Below are 22,629 nucleotides of genomic sequence, written 5' to 3' on the forward strand. Positions count from 1 at the left end.
TCCGCCTTTCAAAATGCAAAATGTTCAAAATCCAGTTTCCAGATTTTTGATACGCTTGCAAATTTCTCCAAAACTGAAATAAGTAGAAAATGGAACCTTTATTTATAGCAGAAGCAAAAAAGAGTTTTATGATTCCGAAATAAAATCTGAGTGCTTAAAGCTTCTGCAGCACTGAAAAGCAATGCTTAGCTACTTGTTTCAATTATATTTTTTTCAAAATGTGCATATAAGGCTGTGCGATTAATTTAAATGCATCGGTTACGGCCAGCGTTTGTACTTATACTAGGGCCATTTAACATTATGTTAGCTTCCTGAAGAATGCTTAAAGAAATCTGCAATTGCATCTATGCATGTGTAGGTCTTGTAGAAAAAAACTGCACAAATATGAAAATACATAAAACCTTTATTACTACTTTTTACCCCAAATTTCAAAACTTAGTAATCATACATCACAATAAAATCACATATAAATTTCAACAAAATATAAATTATTCTTTAAACAATAGACTTTCTTTGGTATTATAAACACAAAAATTGAAGTTCAAATTTCTTCATCGAAATGTTTTTTTAAAAAATCTTCGCAGCATTTTATGGGATTTCAAATATATACATGCATACATACATATTATGAGGTCTACACTTTTGGGACGTACGTTTTATTTTTTATAAATGAATGGAGTTCCAAAATCCTGCTTCCTCCAATTATTAGTAAAACACAGCTTCTAGATGGCATAAATTGTTCAATAAACACATGGCTCTGAGATATGTATTACATCTTTACAATTAAATGTAAGTGAGAAAAGAACTGCACATAATCAAAAGTATACTAAAAACTTCATTTTAGTAGATTATTCCACCTCCATCCTTACAATGATAAACCACATCAACTTGAAAAGTAGAATTACTTGCTATTTTAAAAGACGGCATTCACGTTTGTAAGTGTGAAAGTCAATTAGAAGTAAGGGGCTTTTGCATTTCGCTTCTTTCTATAAATCAAGACACTATTATATTTTTTAATTCTGAAGCATTTTTAGGACTTGAAATAACACTGAAGTAATCAGTTGGTTCACTAGAAGAAAAGGAACTGACATGCATGGGGAAGATAAATCCATTCAACTTTAGAATATATAAATGTGTATGAGATTTTCAAGCACATTTTCCCAATAGCTACAGAAAATATTTAACAGTTTGGAAACACAAAAAGTTTTAATAACTTCGAGTAATTTCATCAATTTTGCGATACGTTTCTTTAGCGATTTCAGGCATTATTTCATGGATTTTAAGATTAAAAATATTTTAATGGGTGCCGGTGTTATTTCAATAATAATGTTTTTCATTTAGATACTTGAAGCTGCAGCATGCGATATTTAAAACCATAACGTCCCTTTTTAAAGCATGATTATGCTGAAAAAAATGCTTATAAATTTATTTAGAAGAAAAACAAAAAATATATTTGCAATTTAAAACAATATTAGTATTTAAACGTAAAAAGTGAGACTTCAAAGCAAAGTTTAAAACTTGAAGAAAAAGCTTTAAATAAAATTAATACTAGACATGAAAAGAGGTATTTCAAGCAATTAAAATACTTCTTACATAAAACTTACCATTTTGAATTCCCAACAAAATAAAGACCTTGTAGTACTGATAGATGTTCAAATATTTATTTGTAAAGAAAAATGCAGCCATGAAAAATCTTCAATTTGAACACATAATTAAAATGAGGAAAAAATAAAGAAATATCAAACAAAAATGCTGCGAAAAATGTGTTAACGACGAAAAAAGTTCAAAACATTTACACACATTTAATAAAACCAAATGTTTTTTTACATTCAAATGGTTCTCAATTTATTTTGCAGTGTTGGTTTGAACTTCAGGGATGCATGTTTATACGAAGATGTAAATCGATAAAATGTATTATTTATTTCAGTTTATCTCATTAAATTTGGAATCAGATGTATTAAATTTTAGTACAGTTATTAGCCTTTCTTTATCAAAATATAAATGATTCAGTTTTTGATACTTGGCATACTGTGTAGTTCAAGATGAATTCCAACGTCGAAAACACACATTCGAATTTACTAACTGATCATTGGAGCAGATCTATCATTTGTTGTTACCTTTCGCAGTTTAACGGATGAAAACATGTTGTCTCTGAAAAAATAAAATAAATAACTATTTTACCAACTGGAAACAATAGAGCAAAACACATTTTAAAATCCTCAAAATTATTTGCAACTAGATGCAGATGCTATTACAGACAGCCGCGAAAAGAATAAAAGTTCACAATCAATGCATTTTGGCATAAATTAGACACCTAAGAATTTACTCATATCCTTTTACTCCCCAACTTTTTCACATGCAACCAGTATGAACTACTCTCTTCATTTATGAATATTTCAATAAAATTTCAAATTTTTATATCAAAACTTATCTAAACTTGGCACAAAATTTAAATTCTTATACTAAATACGCATTATATTTTAACCAGTACCAAATTTACAAGGAAAATTTTTATTTTCTGTTCATACTATAAATTATAAGGATTTATCTCTACATATGATATATATATATATATATAAAAAAAAAAAAAAAAAAAAAAAAAAGAGTCTGTCTGTGTGTGTGTGTCTTTCGTTCGCGCTGCGCGTAAGCTAATAGACCCACGGCTACAAAATTTGGTACATAGGTGCATCTAGATAAGAGCCAGTGCACCTCGAAGCGATTTTTTCGAAATTCGAATTCGAATTTTTTTTTTTATTTTATGTTTTGTGACGAAATCGCGTCATTTTGAGACATAATGGGTTATAGGAAAGCGAGATATTACTCTACACACTCCATTTTCACATCGTCATGAAACGTAGGCACTTAGCTATTTCACGAACTTAAAATAAATTTCGTGTTTGAATAAATCGATTAAATACAAATTTATTTAACAAAGTGAGCTTAACACCTTTTCAACGGGATTTTTTCTAAAAAAGTTTATGTTTAAAAATGTACAGTTTATTTTTCTTTGATTTTTGGACACGTTAAACTTTCATCCTTGCGACTGCTTTTACAAAAAGAATTTTGGAAAAATGATAATATTTTGTATTTAAAAAAAAAATTTAAATGAAGCTTCCGAGTACACTTCTCACATCTTTAAAAATGTGATTTTGGCAACAATTTTCCTTTCTTATTGTTGTTGATAGATTTTTAATGAAATCACATCATTTTGAATAGTTTCATTCTTTTAGAAATATGGGTTTGGCAACAATTTTTTCATCGTATTTCTTATGTCACTGTTTTTAAGAGATTGGCATATATGTCCTTTTTTTATATATATAATAAATTTTTATTGATGCTTTTTATAAAGTTGTTCTGCAAAGTAAAATTGTGCGCGGAATTTTTTGTTTTTTGAGTTTCTTTCTTTCTTTCTTTTTTTCTTTTTTCTTTTTTCTTTGCTTATTTCACTGTTTGTAAGATATTGAAAAGTTTTGCATGTTTTTTTTTTTTTTTTTTTTTTCTTCAACGGAAAGTTGATTAATTTTTTGGGTACTTTTCTGTTTTGCTGGCGCAAGCGATAAAGTCGCCAATAATGGTACAACTGATGCCAAACGGAATATCTTCGCTGATAACCTTTTACGCTTCATTTTCAAAACAAGTCGCAGCCATTTCTTTTCAGATTGATTGTTTCTTTCAATACTGGCATACAATTACATATAATTTTTGCCTAGATAGTTAACTTTTATGCCCCAAGACCATTCACACTGCTCACCCGAAAATATAGAAAAGGCAAAATCAAGGGTTAAATTCATCAATTCTAATAAGAATGCACTAGCGAAGTAAAGCAATGCGGTTTTACATAATTTCTGAGTAAGCTATTCGTACGAATTGAAATAATTCTTGCATTTAAACTTGTATTCCAAATTAAGATTTAACTTGAAATTAATATAGATAATTACGGAGAGAATTACTTTTTTGTAGCGTAGTTCACGTGAGATGAGATCACTTCGAGTAACGTGATACGAACAGGCGAATTAGGATGTTGAACCATGAAAGCATAATAAATTCTAAATTAATGTCTTTTTACAAATTTATTGTCTTTACGTACTGGCGTTTTACAAAATTTTAAACCATATTAAAATTTTTATGCCTTCAAAATAAAAAATTCTTAGAACTAACATTTGTTAACCTTTTTTATGTGCATACTGTATGCTGTCGCCAACAAAGTCTGCTTGGCGAGATTTGCGCCGGCGAAACGGAAAAGTACCATTTTTTTATTAGGATAATTAATATTTGTATTTTTAATATTTGTAATTAATATTTAATATTTGTACTTTTTTGTGGTACTTATCAATATACGCCAGGTAAAATACTTTTAAAAAAATGTAAGTACATAATTTTCTTTTACTTTATAATTGTATACTTCAACTTTTATTAAAAAATTAATACAATGTTTTCAAAAATTCCTGAGATATTTATTGCCACATATATTTTAATGTTAAATAATTAAATCCCATAAAACTTATTTTAAAACATTTAAGTAATATTTTAATTCTTTTAAACGTTGGTATGATATTTTTAATTCGATATTCAATTTAAGTGATATTTTAATCCAATTAAATGTTGGCGCAATGTTTTTATAGCGGTGTTTTTATTCTATTATATGAAAGTAATAATTTAACCTTACTTTAGCATTTTATACTCTTAGTAAATGTATTTATTTACATTTGCCAGCCATCTTAAAAACAACGTTTTCAACAAAAAACTAATCCATTATTTTTAACGATATGCGTAAAATACGTAAAAGCAGCATTTTTCAAGATGGCTGATGACTGTAAAAACCGCGCCAATGTAAATCGCCAAAAATCCGTGCAACCGTCTACCAAAGTAGCACTTAATTTTTTCTCTTGAAAATATAAGCTAAAATATCCTTAATTATACGTTTCTTTTCAGAATTTTTTGCTTTTTGTATTCTTTTATGTTATTTATTGCTCATTTCACTGTTTTTAACATATTGAAAAGTTTTGAGTGATGTTTTTAGGAAACAAAGTTCTTAACCTCCTTTATACCAGTTGAGTTCTTAAGATTTTGCAAAGGGAAGTTGGTTAATTTATTTATTAGGATATATAATATTTGCATTAAGGGATATTGCTTATTTCATTGTAATTTTGTTATACGTAATAAATTTTTTTTTATGAAGTTTTCTGCAGAGTAAAATTCTATGCAGTTTTTAAATTTAACATTTGGTGTTCTCTTCAGCCATTTTTCCGGTACATTTAAAAGCCAGACGAAGGCTGGCAGCGAAGCTGCTAGTATTATATATAATGGTTACATCACCATATTGGTAGTAACTATTAAATGATTATATTGCACATTATTATGATAACATTGATAAATCTAAATAAATGCATACACTTCTCGAAGAGAAAATTTCAATTGCAAAAGTTAAAACATAAAATGTTAAATCTTAAGACAAGTTCTTTTCTTGTGATAGAGCTGTAACGTTTTTCTCCCGCCTTATCGCGTGCCTTGTAGCATAATTGGAAAGCGCGTTCGGATAGCAACCGGAAGGCCCGGATTTCGAGTCTCAGTGAGGGCATAGAAAATTTTTCACGTTTTCTCTTACAAAAAGTCAACAATGACTTTACAAAGTTTTGAACAAAATTTTAAGAAAATAGCGAAAAACAATTAGTTTTCTAATTCAGACTCGAATGCATTCTTTTGAAGCTATAAATATCTCATATGACATTGTTGCTTATTGCGCTAAAGCTGTTATTTTTTTTTTTATATATGAAGACTTTTTTGATGACTTTTTTGAATTTTAATACCGATGGTATTAAAATTCAAACGAGTGATTAAAAAATGTATGATTATTAGGCTTCTACCAACTTAATTCCTTACATTCTCAAATATGAGTTCTCATATTAAGTGCGAAGAGCATGCAAGTTTAAGTAAAAGGTTTATCGAAGCTGCTGGTTGCCCCTAAATGCATTTACAGCAAATTAAATGAGGTATTTCACACGAAAACAGACAGGTAACCTATCAGATTCACTTCGATAAAGATAATTACTGACTTCCAGAAATTGGAGAATAGCGTTCTTAATTTTAATTCCCTTTCTCTCTTTCATTTTCCGATTGTTTTACAGAAAAAAATGATTGAACGAATAAAAATTAATATCATAATTTCATACTAAGAAACACTAGAAGAAGCGGCATTCTTTTTCTTTCTGTGTTCTGTATTTTAATATATATATATATATATAAGATTAAGTTCAAAAGTAGTAAAAATTGAGATTATCCTATCTAAGGAGAAGAATGGGGGATATTTAAGAGGTCTTTAAAGTTAAATGGAAATTCAGGTGGGTCAAGAGGTCTAATACAGAGGCAAAGATGGTAAAAACTTTGGTGGAAACCTCAAAATTAGCAGTAATGAAAAATTAATATATGAAAAATAAATAAACGAATTAAAAAATTAATCACCCCTATTTAATATTTCAAAACAGAACTTGTAAAGGAGTAAGTATTTAAACACTTAACCGAGTTGATTAATGAGAGATGAATAATATGTTTCGTCCCTCTCAACACTGTAAGACTTCAAACCATTGTAAATTAATTTGCTTTTTGAAAAATTATTTTTAAGTCGTCTTATACTGCTGAAGACTTTCTCCGACGTGTCATCTGACCTCTTCGAATTAAAACAAAGTAAGAATAAAAACCTTCTTAAAATAAAATTTAAGAAAAAAAGCAAAACATACAAAATATAAAAATTCAAAGTACAGTAAATTGCTAGAAAAACTAATAGAACTGTAGAAATATATATACACAGAGAGAGACATCTTTCATCCTAAAGTTTTTCTTTAAATAAAAGTTAATAAATATGCTATCAGTATCAATCAGCTAGAAAATTATTAAATTGGTATTAATATAAAAATATATTTTTAGCTTTTCTCTCATTAGCCAAAATAGGGACTGATTTAGTCCATGAAACACTGACATAAGGTCCCATACTTTAGGCGGTTACAAAATTCTGCTTAAAATGCTTTATAATACTCTTTCTCCTCTCCTACCAGAAAATAAGCTCCACGGCCCCAAAAGAACATTTTGCATAACAGAAAGAAGCACAGATGACCTCAGTCCCACTTGCCCAAAACATTTAATGTTGAACATCAACATTTGGCAATTATTTCTGCATCTCTTCTCATCCCTGCGATTTTTACACAAGAACATTATCATAATTTATCATTTACATTATCATAATTTGTCATTTATCGAGCTGAGAGAATTTTAAGCAACGTAAATGAAGAGTTTAACATATTCCGTTAACGATAATATACTAACTTCGGTTTCCCCTCTTCTTCCAAGGAACGCTGGATGGATCCACTGCGGTCCCTTGGCGAAAATCCTGGCGACGTCGGCGACAGAAGCACTGGCAGTGAAGGGGGAGGGCCATCGTTGCAAAATCCGCTGTCGTTACTGGAATGTAAGGAAGTCGACATGGGGGGCAAGCGCCGTGGCAGGATTCTAACCAAGGGGTCCCCTGATGTCACAGGGGGGCCGGAGGGAGAGGTGGGGGTGGGGGCGGGGGAGCTACCGACGGATATACTCGAGGAAGGGTGAAGAAATTTGGAGTTATTTCGCTGGCGCTGAAAATGAAAAATGTAAAACAAAAATTATTCAAAATAATGCTTTTGTAAAACTCAGTACTATTAATAATATTTAAATAGAAATAAATACTTAAAAACCAACCACAGACAAGAAATAATAATAACTTATGAAAAAAGCACAGATAATAACAAGATAACCACAGACAAGAAACTACACCATATTATTTTATCAGTGTGGGACAAGGAGACGCTTCCAGAGAAATGGGGACTTAGCACAGTCTGTCTCATACATAAAAAAGGAGACATTCTTGAATCCCTAATTAAAGAGGTATTAGTCTACTGTGTACTGCTTATAAAATTTTTTCAAACATTCTTTTTAGTAGACTTTTCCCATTTGTGGAAAACATTAGCGGAGATTATCAATGCGGATTCAGAAAGGGAGATCCACAATTGGCCAAATATTTAACGTTCGACACATACCAGAAAAAAAAAAAAAAAAAAAAAACACAAAGAATTTGGAATTGGAACCTACCATCTCTTTGTGGATTTCAAAAATAAATGCCTTTGATAGCAAAAACGGAAAATTTCTCATTGAAGCTATGCGAGAATTTAATATCCCTGACTCACTGCTCTTACGCTGAGTAAAAGCGTGCAGAGTTAAAATCCAGGGAGATTTTTCAGAAGTAATGGAAATTAGAAATGGGGTTAGAGAGGGTGACGCGTTGGCATGCCTACTTTTCAACATAGCATTAGAAAAAATTATTCGTGACACAAAAATCAACACTAGAGGAAACATATTCTATAAATCTGTGCAAATCATTGTACTTGCCGATTATACAGACATAATTGCAAGAACACCTTCTGATCTGAAACGGACATTTCGGGCCCTGGAAAGAGAGCACCTTACTATAAACCAGGAAAAAAAACTAAATACGTGCAATGCACAGGGGTAACAGACTCTACTACTCACCTGCAAATAGGTACTTAAAAATTTCAGAAAGTTGATAGCTTTATATATCTGAGCTTTGAGATTAACATTAACAACATCACACTTAAAGTACAGAGGATAATTAAGGCTACCAATAGATGCTTTCACGGATTAAAGAAATATTTTAAATCAAATTTAATTAAAGGAAACAAAGTTATTCATTTATAAATGTCTAATCAGATCTATACTCACTTACTCTTCAGAAACCTGGATGACACAAAAAGATGAAAATGCTCTTTGTATCTTTGAGCGGCAGATACTAAGAGCTATTTTTGGAGGAATACAAGTTGATGGTGTTTGGCACAGACGCTCAAATCTAGAACTTTACCGTACCTACAAAGAACTCGACGTCGTGAAAACATAAAAATCCAAAGGATTAAAGGGCCATGCCACATTATTAGAATGAAACAGGGAGCGCACAACGCAGAAAATATTTCTGGCCAAGCCCCAATGGAAAAATAACTATGGGCCGAATCAACCTCAGATGGGTCGATTGCCTAGAAGGGGACCTCGTGAATTTAAGAGTGATTACCATGGGCAAGAAGAGAGAGGCCTGGAAGAAAATTCTTGAGAAGGCCAGGGCCCACCCTGGGCTGTCGTGCCACTGAGGAAGGAAGGGAATCACAGACAAGAAATAATAATAATAAGAGATTATTAATAAACTAAAACTGCAAAATTATTAATTTGCTTCTGCTGTTATATTTCTAGCCTAAAGTTAACTAATTATTCTAACCTAGTTTAATATTAATATTTTCCCAAAACACATTTTTGATATTAGTAAAGCAGCACGATATTCCATTAAATACTATAAAAATACCTTTTTAATTAGTAAAACCAATAAGTACTTGTTAAAAATGATTATACTCGTTTAAAAATGACAGATATATTACAGCCGCTTTATTACAAAAATAAAACCATTAACTAGAAATATATTAAGACCCTTCTTTAAGCTAAACAGATTTTTAATGCAATAATTAGTTATCCGTAAATTTTAATTTTGTAATAAATGAAAAAATAAAGCTGAGTTTATAAGATTATACGGCAAACAGCATGCCTATCCCAATAAAAAAGATGCAGAAAAAATTGGATAAATTTTACTCCATACGTGGAAACAAAAATATCCGGAGTTTAAATGGGAAATATATTAGTTGACAGATTTTTAGTATCAATTTCCGCGATGAATGCGCATCATCCACAAAATGATCTCACATTTCATTACCAGATGGCAGCACTATCTAATTTTGGAACATCCAGCCAAACATTTGGAGGTCTGGAAGACCAGAGATGCTAATCCAGACCAGAGATTCTGTAACGGCACATTTGGCCCTTTTCTTTTACTCCTCCCCCCCGGTACTATTCCCTACCATAAGAGCTTCAACTGCGTGGCCGACTGAAGGTATTTTGAAGAATTTTAAGAAATTCTAATTTCAAGAAAAATTGCCTTGTCAGCTTTTTGTCATTTAAAAAAAAAAAAAAAAAAAAAAAAAAAAAAAAAATTCTCTTATTCTTGATATTTAAAACATTTTATTGACATACCTGATATTTGAGATAACGTTTTCTGAAAATAACGAGTTTTCAAAAATTTCACTTTTTCTTATGTAATTTATCTTATGTAATATTGTTCCAACTCAACTTCAATTAGAATTTATAGATTTACAGTGTGACTCTGCAGAAAAATGCAAGTTTCTTGAAAATCCTACATTAATTGATTTTTATTCGAAGTATGTGACCGAAGACAAGTATTCAGGAATTTGTAAACATGCACTCTTCATGCCTTCTATCTTTGGCAGTACCTACATATGTGAACAGCTTTTTTTGTAAAATGAAAATCCTAAAATAAAAACCAAGAACACGGCAGCCAGCCAAACATTTGGAGGAAATTTTACGAATTGTAACAACACAGATTTAACCGGATATTGAAGCTTTAATCAAGTAAAACAATGTAAAATTTCACATTAAAACTAAATTAACTACCATCTCTTGCCAGTAATATAATTTTTTTTAATTGCAAATGCATTTTGTAACATCGTTCTGTACAATCATCTTTATACTTTTTTTTTTTCATAGTTAAAAAAAGATTTAAAACATTTTGAATTGATTTCCAGTTGACTTTTTGGAACCAGTGTATATATACACAAACCTCCCTTTTTTATATAAATTTTCTGACAACACTATTTTTTTGAAAGACATGTGGCCCACGGATATTTGATCTTTGTGAATTTATTGATGTGGCCCTCGGGCGTGAAAGGTTGAAGACCCCTACTCTAGCAAAATTGAAAGAATAAACATAATTCGAAAATTGCCGCCAAGTTTGTTTATGAACATTTAAATAAATTTTGCGTGATTTATAAGCTCATTAGAGATAAGTACATTAATACATTAATTAATATAATACACATATTAATACATTGTTACATGAATTTATAAATAGCCCTTAAAAGAAATATAAAAACACCGCATAAAGTAAGGGGGGAAAGTATTCATACACTTGCACAGATTTTAATCAGTCTAAAATTTATGAAAAAATAATTTTTACTTTATATATGATGATTCTTATTGAAATATTTCAGCATGTATTTAACACAATAAACAGGTGTGTAATAAATTAAAAAGTGACAAATAATCAATGGAAAATTTATTCATACATTTAATACCATGTCAATATTTAAGCATTTTACTACTTGATTTATACTATATTATATGATTTACTGTATTACTATTTTATACAATTTTGCATAAATAATAGCTTGAAGATATTCAAGCGTTTAAATTTACCTAATTCAAATGTACCTCTGCCCACCTGCGGTCGAGAGGTGGTAAGTCGATCAGCGTATGAGTGAATCCCAGCGAACGGGCTGGCTGCATGAGCGTTTTCGTGGTTTTAGGCGCCAATTTCCTTTAGAAAGTCCTCCACGAAGGCATCACTACCGTTAGGCAGATAGACCTCGAGTGCTCTACCATAATTAAATAAAACAAACCAAGCCAAATATACCTCTTGTTAATTTTCTACCACTCTTGTACTAAATGATGCTAACAATTCCGCCCAACTACTCCCCAAGAATCGCACATAGCATTTTATAATTTATTTAAAGAAAATAAAATTCACACAAAGTAGTTGTAAGCCTTTTTCATTGATCATTTGCTTTTATTCACCAAACAATATCTCCTTAAATGTAGCTATGCTTATTTTATTCCCTTTATGCAGAAATTAATAGCATTTAAATATGACTTCAGTTGAGAAATATATATAAAAGGTCAATAATAAAAAAAAATGTTTTACACATTCATAAAGAAAATTTTTTAAATTAATAATTCATACCTAAAATAAAATACTACTATTGTTTAAATTCTGTTAAAAAAATATAATTCGACACAAAAGCGAGGTTAAACGAATAAACCGAGCACAAAATAATATCTTCAGATACCTGGGAAATGTTCGTTAATATATATAAAATATTAAAGAAATCATTACCTTACTCGATAACAACATACATGCATAAAGCGAGACCGTTAGAAAATCAGCTACTCTCGGGGTAGAGCATTAGCGCGAGTCCCTATATAGGATAAACCGACAAACTTTATCTGACGTGGCGCCATCTAGTGTTGGAGTTTAGAAGTAAATTTTAATGCTAAAAACTCTAAGGATAAAATTTGACTGTTTAACTGTTACTGAATTTTATTGTTAAGCAAGAGCTTAGATTCTAAGTACATATTAATAAATCAAAGAACAAATTATTCAGAAGTCAAACAACAAAAATCAGCGTAATATTTTTTAAATTTTTACAGGACTAGTTTTTGTAGTCTGACTTCAAAATTAATATTTGTTTGGCATGTTATTGTATCTTAATCAAAGAATAATATTTAGAAAAACTCAAAGTTTCCTAATAGAAATATTACAAATAAAAATAAAGCTTACTGCATCAAGTTTTTGCAGTAAATTTTAGGAAATCATACTATTTTCTGTTCTCGTCTGTAATAGTATTGTCAGAAGAAAAGAAATACCTTGCAAGAATTACTTTATTTCAAAACATAATAAGCTGAAAGCTGAAGGAGCACAGATGAAAATTTCATTGTTAATTTTGAAAAACATTTCTTGCCGTGCATTTGAATTTACAAAATACTTTATACTGCAGAATTAATATTCATATGTTACTTTAGGTTTCTTATCGTCAATAATCATGCCTTTTTTCCTCGTTATATAATGCTTATTCAATTCAATTTGATTTGAAAAACTGGAACTTTTGATATTCTGTAAAGTGAAAACGTCTTTGGAAAATAAAAAAACGAACGTGACAATGGACATCAAACTAGATGTTTTAAAGAGACTGGACAAACGGGAAAGTGTAAACAAAATTACCATGGATTTAGGTGTTGGACAAACTAATTCGATATAGTGAAAAAAGAAGAGGTCCGAAATCAAGACTTTGTGAAAAGAGCATGTACGAACAGTTTAAAGGAAAGAAAAAGCATGAAAGATAGTGAATGCGCAAAAGTGAGCAAGGCGCTTTTTTTGTGGTTCAGGCAGCAAAGAAAACAGAGAACACCCATTTCAGGACCAATTTTACAAGAGAAAGCTCTAAAATTTGATGATGAATTTCAAGAAAGAGAGCCTGGATTTACTGCTAGTGCTGGCTGGCTCGTCATATGGAAAATGCGGCACGGCATCAGGCAGTTAAATATGTGTAGAATAAAAGCTATCTGCTAACTTGGAAAATGCTGCAATGTTCAAGGATAATTTCCACAAACTAATTGAAAAGCAGGGTATATCTGTAGATCAAATTTATAACTTTGACCGGTCTGAATTTTCAAATACTACCTTCGAAAACGCTGGCATCCAGAGAATTAAAATCGGCACCTATTTACAAAAGAAGCAAGGTGAGAGTCGCAATCTTGGCATACAGCAATGCAACAGGCAGCCATAAGCTCAAACTAGCGCTTATAGGCAAAAAAAAAAAAAAAATCCCGGGCGTTTAAAAACGTAAAAAAGTGCACTAATGGTACCGAAACCAACAATGATCTTCCTGTTTGGTACCGGAATCAGTCATACGCATGGATGAATGGAGCAATATGTAATAACTAGTTTCATCAGCATTCGTTCCATCAGTGAAAAAGTTTTTTTTAAATAAAAAAAAAAAAAAATCTACCAAGGAAGGCGATTCTCATTCTAGACAATGCCTCATCCCATCCTGATGCAGAACAGTTACGAGACGAACATATAAAAGATATATTTCTACCTCCTAACATAACTTCATTGTGTCGGCCGATGAACCAGGACGTTCTGGAGGCACGAAAGAAAAAATAACAGACATAAACTTCTTCCATCTCTTATCCTAGCCACCGAGGAAGAGTGTGATACGATTCTGAAACCGAAGAAAATAGATATGTTGGAGGGGTAGCTTATTCTTGGAGTGAAATCGAGCAGATAAGCCTCGTTCATTCCTGGAGAAAGTCGTTGGGCCATCCAGGAAATGAATTCACGAAACCGGAAGAGCCAGAAAATTGTGAAATAATTAATTTACTTGTGAAATTTCCAGGCTGCGGAAATGTTAATGATGATGATGTTAAAGAATGGTTGGGACAAGATGAAAATTGTGAAATTTTAGGATATGCAGAAATGGTTGCACTAGAAGACAATGTGGATAAAAATATTTTGATGAATCAGAAAACGAAGAGATTGAAGACAATAGAAAAGCTAAAATGATGACCCATAGCGAAGAAATGCTTCGTTACATGGAGGAGAAAGGCGCATCTAGTATGGACTGTTCCTCTGTCGTTTACGGGGTGAAGCTGCACGACGATGGAATGAGCGTGAAAGACAATCTACCATCACACAATATTTTTCTACCGCTTAACAATTTTTCCTTCATTTTTGTATGCAAGTTTTTTTTTTACTCAATTATCTTAGGGTATTTGTTCTCTTTACGACTCCTAATGTGCTAGAACTTAACATAAAAAATCAACGTTAATTTAATTGCATGCTGTACGTTTCCGTGTCCAATATCGTGCTACAAATGTCTAAAGTAATTTACAGTTAAATATTAAAGAGTTCCAAAAAACCCACCCCTTATTCCGTAAAACTCCACAGTCCACATTATCTCTAGTTTGCGGGACTCTACTATATAAAGAAAAAAGTATTTTGTTTAAAAATTAGCAGAACTTACCCCAAACTATAAATATGAGTTATACTACATTATATAACTATTTCAATTTAAATAAATCTGTATACATATATAATGCAATATGTATAGACCATCTCCCGTATGCGATGTTCAAATGACTCAAATATTTAAAAACAATGCTATCGTACAATTACACTATTTTATACATTACATAAAAAGATCTGGATTCATCGGAATATACCTAAAGCACATTAAGAGCTGTTAGCCGCCGACCGGTCTAGTGGCTAGCGACTCTGACTACTACTGAAGAGCCCGGGTTCGAATCCCGGAGAAGGCATGGATGTTTGAAAATGTATATAGTGGCTATGCGGCATGGGAGCACTCTAAATATGCGGCGAGCCAAAAGTCCTTTCGAGAGGTTGATGGTAGGGGAAGAGGGGGTGCTGTCTTTCAAAATTGGGGGCGGAACTGAGCAAAGTCGTACTGTTCCCTGTTAGGTACTCAAGGCTATTGCCAATGACAGACCTAATCTTGCACGTTTTGCCACGATGAATTTCGTGGGCTTGTTCTGATGTTACTGTCAGACAAGCGAGATTAAGTCACAACAACAAGAAGAGCTGTCTGATTTAAAAAAGGGATGTCTTTTTCGAGGAGGATTTTTCTAACAAAAGAAAAAAAAAAAAAAGTACTTTGTATTTATTCATTCCAGAAACGCAAATCAGTTAAAAAAAAACTAATAATATTTTGTAAATAACAACGAAAAAATGTTAAAATAAATTTAAATTGCCAATAATGAACTTTCTGACAGAATTCAGCAAGACACATTTATTTGAGCTTCAGATGGATTTTGGAGAGGGGAAGTATAGCTGATTCTACACCCTCAAAACGAAAATTATTAAGCTAACATTAACTACTGAGCTTCTTTTAACACATGAAATAAAACAACAACAACAAAAAAAGAAAGCTTTCAGATCTTATATTACGCCCAAAGGGACTTTTTTTAACCTTTTGTGTGTTACTTTTATTTATTAAATATTCTTTGCACTTAAATCATAACATTCAAATCAATAGCAATATCGCCAAATAATTTAAAAATGAGCATAGCTGTAGAATTTCCGATACACAGTCTCGCGCGCTGGAGATAAAAAAAATTTTTTCCCCCCGTACAGTTTTGCTATTGATCGCTTTGAAATCGTACAGTTTTGCCATTGATCACTTAAATCATAAAATTCAAATCAATAGCAATATCGTCAAATAATTTAAAAATGAGCATAGCTGTAGAATTTCCGATACACAGTCTCGCGCGCTGGAGATAAAAAAAAAATTTTCCCCCCGTAAAGTTTTGCCATTGATCGCTTTGAAATCGTTGAGTTTGTTAATCAAAAATTCGTTGAAGTGTTACATAACATGAAATCGCTAATAATACAAATTCCAAATTAAGACTTCCAGGTGCCCGTATTCGGTGGAATATTACGTTATTCAACACAATGCGAGAAACAACATACATTTATTCAGATTCTTCATTATTTAATTTCTTTAAATATAACACAGTGCGATAATATTTGGAGGCAACAATTTGAAAGCGAACCGACATTTAAAGTTGTCAACGCAAAATGCCAAAACGAAATTAATAGCCCTTCTGGGCCCTTTGGACTAAAAACACCGAATTAATTATTTACTGTCACTAACAACAAATTTCTTTCAGGATTTTGTGATTTTAAGAATTTTGGTCTTCAGATACCCTTAAATAAAAAAAAAAACATTCGCTCAAAATATCGCGTTGTAAAACACTGCAATCTGTCCTTCGTTAATTATAGTAAAATTCTTTATGCTTGTGCCGGTTTGAATAGACACTTTTCTCTGCCTATGAATGGCAGCACGAAAACGAATAGAAATGCAATGATTTAGAGAAGACTAAGTGGCAACGGTGTAAACTTGGAAACTTGCTTTCAATTTATTTGTTGCTGCAGAGATGCTAAATTGATTCTAGAGTTGATTAATTTGTTTTGGTATTTTAATAAATTCCATTTTAAAATAGATTGAACGTTAATTTCTAAAAATACCGCTGAATCATACATGCAGAAATTTAGATGAGGCATTTAGATTCATTGTAAAACTTCGTTAGATATGCCGCGCCATTATTGTCTATTGTACAACCCATATATTATATCTATTTAAAATTGAGACTGCTGTCACTATTTGTAAATATTTCTCTTTTTGAAGCTGCTAATAACTTAATTTTTATTTGGAGTCAAGCTGATTTCCAAAGTCTAAAATTAGAAAACATTGGATTAGACTTCTAATTCTAAACTATATCTTTATTTGGTATTATAAATACATACAGTATGCTGTGGCTGTTCTTTCAAAATTTTAGGTCAGACATTCGAAAACAGCGAATTTTACCCAAAAGGATATTGCACTCAAAAAATTTAATTTCTGAAATTTTAAAAAAACAATATGTCAGTGCATGGATAATTACGGTTGACGAAGTAATAAAAGAAAACCTTGCCTCATCAACTGAAGAAACTGACTTCTAAAATGGGTCATATTATACATCAGAAAGAGAATTTAGTTATTTCTTCAAATAATGAAATTGGGGAGAGAAACCAAATTTTTAATCATTTCTATATTACAGGATTATAAAGAAAAGTGTAAAAATTCATACGTAGCTTGCATTGTGTTCAAAATAAAATCAAGCATGTGAAAAATTTACCTTTTATATTTTAAAAAAAAAGAACGGACTTCTTAGGGTAAATGGCTCCTATTCAATAACCCATGAAGAAAACCCAGAAATCTGTCATGCAACTAATCCGTTCGCTGCTATTTGAACCCATTTCGAACTACCTGTAGTCAGAGGTTTTACAAATCGGGCACCGGCTGTTTTGTGCACCTAAAATTTGTGTTTCGATTTATTTTCAGCAATTGCAGCTGATGTAAAAATAGATTAACAATTTCATCATTTTTTTTACTGCACTTTATTTACGCTATATATTCAAACCATAAGCAGCGCCTTTATTAACATGTAAAGTGTACACTTTTTTTAATTGCATTTTAAGGCATTTTTGGAAAATTCACTTCCACAAGTGTAAAAAATGACTTCAGAGATGATCACCAATATAAAATACTACATGCTATGCATTATCTTCCATGCTAACTCAAATTTTCGAAGAGTACTTACAAAACTTCAGTAAGGATGGTTATCTTAAATCTCCCAAATAAGATTTTTTGTCCTCTTGAGTAACACCTAACCCTTTGAATTCTTATTTAAATTTGTAAAAAAAACTTTTAGTGAAAATTAAAAACTATTTTTTGATGGTAAGTACTACCTTCAAACAATACAGATGCTCTGCGGTATTTCCCAGACCAGACGCATGGATTTAATCGTAATTTCCTTTCTGATGCAAAATTAAGAAAATCAGGTAATGTCGCCTACTTCATCTTAAACATGATAATAATATTTTTTACCTGTAAAGAATCCAAGTTCTTCACAGAGGAATCTAAGAAAGTGGAGAGAGGTCTTTGGGTGGTGGGAGGAGGAGGTGGCAGCAGCAGGTTGGCATCAATAGAGGCATCGTGATCCGTGCCATTTTGGTACGGCTGGATGTTCGGTGTAGTAAGACTACGAGAAACCCCAATGCAGGAGGAATAAGGATTCGCCAAGTCCATACTTCGGCGTTTTAGCTCCAGAGTGCTACAAGGGGGAATGAAAAGGAAGAAGAGCAAAAAGATGAGGTCCAGTTAGGGTTTCCCCATAGCATTTAATGACTGCTTTTCATTAGAATAACCAAATATTTTTTAAATTATGTCGTCAAACTCAAAAAAATATTTAAATTTGAATTCGATTGCCACATAAATGAGTAAGTCATTTAGGTACGGAATATAGAACAGTATATCATTATATAAGCTATTTCACCGATTAGGGAAAAAATCGATCAAGACTCGTTATTATGTAGAAGTTCGAATAAACCCTAAAACATTTATATTTACATAAACGCAAAATCCTAACAAGAAGCATATTATCAAGTTATTTTAGCAAAATGTTTTCTTATGGAATAAAGCAACGGCATAATAATAATAATAATAATAATAATAATAATAAAAGACCCTAGAGATTTTTTGCAATGGAAGTTTGGCCAGAATTTCGAAATCAGACAACAAAAGTAGATATTTTCTTCAAATTTATTACTAGCAGCTATGCGGCCAGCCGTTGTCTGGCTTTTAAATGCACCGGGAAATTGCCTGAAGGGAATGCGTTTGACGATAGCACATGTCGTCGTTTGTTCCGAAAACTCGGGAATGTTGACAGACGTTATGACAATCAGCTACGTTCCTGATGCCCATCAGTGCTTTCTGAGTAGATTCTGGATGAAGTCATATCGAATGATTCCTAGAAAATTGTTGACGAATTAGCGAAAACGCTATTTGTACTCAGAACAAGAGTTTAAAGACGAATACGAGCACTTGGGTTCATCACAAGACTGGATCCGTGTGCTCAACATCACCTCTCAGAAAAGCAACGACTTTTTAGTTTCCGAAATGAACCTTTTTTTTGAATGAATTATAACAGGTGATGAAAAATGAATACTATGCGGTCTACAATAATGTCGAACATCAAAGGACTGTCTGTAGTGTAGCAAAGTCCGCTTTTCTCACATCAAGAAAAGGACCGCATCTCGAAAAGATTTTGTAAAGTGCATGATGGGCTAAGAAGGGATGCGATTAGTTCCTACGTAGCGAAAAGTAAATGCCGACATGTACTGCCAATGAACAGACTGAGATGAAAACTAAATCATAAGCAGCCAGCAGTTGTCAATCGCTAAGAGAGTATCTTTTAGCACAAAAACTCAAAACTTCATGCTGCTTTAATTGGTAAGTTTTACCTAATCTCCGGACTTTATTCCTTCGCATCACAATCTTTTTTTTCGAATGTTACAGAATTCATTGACATTTCGGATGCGCAAGATGCAAAAACAGCATTGCAAGATCCTTTTTGATTCTAAACCAGAGGCTTTTTATCGGTGAGGAATATTAAAAGGCAGATGGCAAGAAATAATACTAAATATTGGAAATTACGTGAATACACATATACGTTACGTTTCGTTTTAATCGCTCTTCTTTTCACTTGAGAAAACAAAATGAATTTTCGCATGAATCCGATGTATCTAAAATACTGTTAATTGTTGCAATGGAACTGATGTCTTGAAAAATTTTCTCGAAACCCTGTGTTCATGGTTCAAACTGTATTCTCGATCACATTAACAATCACATTCACATCATCTTCGTCAGAAATCTATTCTTGCAAAAATAAGTAGCTTTGCCATTACATAAACTTTCATAGAATCAGTATCCTTTAAATTAAGGGAATCATCGACCAATAAATTTTCTTTTACTCTCTGATGGATCACTTCAATTTCACGTAAATTTATAATGATTTAGTACAGCCAATTTCCCAAACACTTCAAGAGTTTTTTTATTCAAGTGAATTTCTCCTTACTTTAGACTACATGAACTGTATATTAAATTATAGAATCCGGTTTGTATTGCTGGAAGCGGGTTAAGAATTTTTCATGAAAGCTGAAGCTTCTATTATTAATATTTTATTAATTTTAAAACGGTTTATGAGCAACGCTTTTCAAAAACACATGTTTGTCCTATTGGGAAGCCTGCCCTTTTCTTTTAGAGCTCTGCCTGCAAAAAGGAAAGGTGCACCAAAATTATTAAGTATAACGATTGTACATGAAATTCCTTATTCGTTTTCGACAGTGTTCTATCTTTTCAAAAATCGAATAATCAAATATTTAAACAACATAATAGTTGTATCGTTTTTGATAAGAGTTATTAAGTAATGTGAATATCCATCAGAAATTCCACAGATCTGGCAATATTTTCAATTAACAAACAATACTAAGAATCGTGATAAAATTTCGCAACATTTTCCGAACTAGCTCGTGGTAGAATGAATACACATAGAGATGATATCCTGAAACACAGAATATGTTACGACTGCTTATCATTCTCAAAGTACCTTATGGATTACTATATTAAACCTTTTTTCCATTTATTTCCTTTAGGTATTTTATCTGAATTCACTTTTTATATTGTATTTAAAATATTAATTCGAGTATAATAATATTCAAAATCTAATTATATTTACTTCTTATGATTTTTTTTATTTTCAAAATTCAGCATGAAGTCCTGTCGAAACTAGATGCGCATTTTTTTTTCATAAAAGTTGCCATTTCACTTAAAAAACGTATAAAAATAAGGTCCACAAATATATTATTTGCGTCAAAGCGTTTCTTTTCAATGTTAACGACAAGTATATTCTCACAAGAGGATCCGGAGACATGCAACTAAAATACAATGAAATAATTGAATTTGATACATTCCGCAAGAAAGAAAACTTAACAACAACAGGAAAAAACTGTTGACCAGTATCAGTTATTTCACGAACCGGATATGAGCGACTAAAATAACCAGCTCCATTTTAATGATATTTATTGCAAATTACAAATACTGATTCCTAAATCTTTTTTTTTTTTTGACAGATTTCTTCTTTATTATAACTGATTATAAAAATATAAACTTTGAACTAACACATAATTACATTCCGATTTTTTTTCCTTTCCATAATGATGCAAAATATTTAGCTTACACTTCACGGAATAAACAACTTAAGGTCTATATGTTTAAAGTTCTCCATAAAATCTTGTATCAGAAGTCTTTATTATACTGAATAGGTTTATAAAATACAAGTAAGAGCAAACGAATTAGCTATAAGAGAGATTACACAAAACATTAATGTTTTATAGAAAATAATTATTTTACGATTGATTAAAAAATCAAATGCTCTGTAGCACTGGTCAAAACCAAATTAAAAATAGTTTATTCTGGATTTTTGGTTATCGCATCAAACTAAATTCTAAAGGTGAATTAAATTTTTGCTTTCATTCCAGATTCATATATTTTTATAAGCATTTGCTTTTAAAGGCATACAATTCCATTGAAAACTTTTAGTATTATTATAAGCGTATAAGAGCAATATACTTAAATCGTAATAAACGTATGAATTAACTATAGATGTGCTTTAAAAATGTATGCAAATGCCAGGGAGAAACGAGCTGTCAAGCTATACAACATGTGTCAAATGCACGAACATAGTGCTTCTGTGAAAATGCAGTCATTTTTAGCACACAGCAGTGAAAGTTACCTTGTAAAGCAGGGAAACCCAAATGAAAGCAAGTATACATAAGCATCTACAACCAGTCAAAGAATGAGAAAAGCTACAGAAAGGAAACTAGAAAAGTAATTATAACAGAAAATTAACTAAAAAGCATAAATACAAAAGGTAATTACCGCCACCGTGTTATTAAATTCTTGCCATCGAAGTATGATTTCTGCTACATATTTACTGTTAAAAAGCTAAAATTCATACACGCAAATTAACCACTTCACCATCTTAGGAAACTCAAATAGCTACTTCATTATTATTTTTTTTTTTTCGTAGATCAACTATTTGCATCTGAAACTTCCCTCAGAAATATTTCTTCCTTTCACCAACTGTCAAGATTTACTTAGAAAATCACTTATTCGTTTTCCTAACGGGGAGAAAATATTCTCTCAGTGTATTATCTCAGTGTATTATTTCTTCTTTCTCGTGTATTATCTGAAAATGAACAAAAACGATCTCCTAAAGGCAAGCTTTTAAATGAGCAGTATTTCTGTTGCAATACGAGCTGAAGGGCAGGGTGGAATGGTATTCCTATTTCCGTGTTTGTAAGTGAACGTACCCCTGATACAAACCCGCTGTGAAGAAAGCGTGAGTAATTAAGCCATCAATCTCCTCTTTTCATTTGTTTCCCGAGGGGCTGAAAAGCACGAAACGGAGATTGCGATATGGGGGTAACGATCCAGGCCATAATAAACTCCCGAGTACGTG

General features: G+C 31.6%; 1 protein-coding gene across 3 annotated transcripts in view; it reads right to left on the minus strand.

Moving 5' to 3' along the window:
• Window positions 1–383: 383 nt before the first annotated feature.
• LOC118196369 (BAR/IMD domain-containing adapter protein 2-like) overlaps window positions 384–22,629 on the minus strand; it is a 299,892-nt gene continuing 277,646 nt past the window's right edge. For all 3 annotated transcript variants that reach the window (XM_085817242.1, XM_085817241.1, XM_085817240.1), the window contains 3 exons: window positions 18,156–18,381; window positions 7,318–7,622; window positions 384–2,151 (listed from right to left, as the gene is read on the minus strand). In XM_085817242.1, the coding sequence (XP_085673368.1) occupies window positions 2,079–2,151; window positions 7,318–7,622; window positions 18,156–18,381 (604 nt within the window). In that variant the 3' untranslated portion in view covers window positions 384–2,078. The remainder of the gene's footprint in view (window positions 2,152–7,317; window positions 7,623–18,155; window positions 18,382–22,629) is intronic.

The sequence above is a fragment of the Stegodyphus dumicola genome, chromosome 5, assembly GCF_044657685.1.
Source record: "Stegodyphus dumicola isolate Sdum_Otavi_A_Nest chromosome 5, ASM4465768v1".
NCBI classification, from domain to species: Eukaryota; Metazoa; Arthropoda; class Arachnida; order Araneae; family Eresidae; genus Stegodyphus; species Stegodyphus dumicola.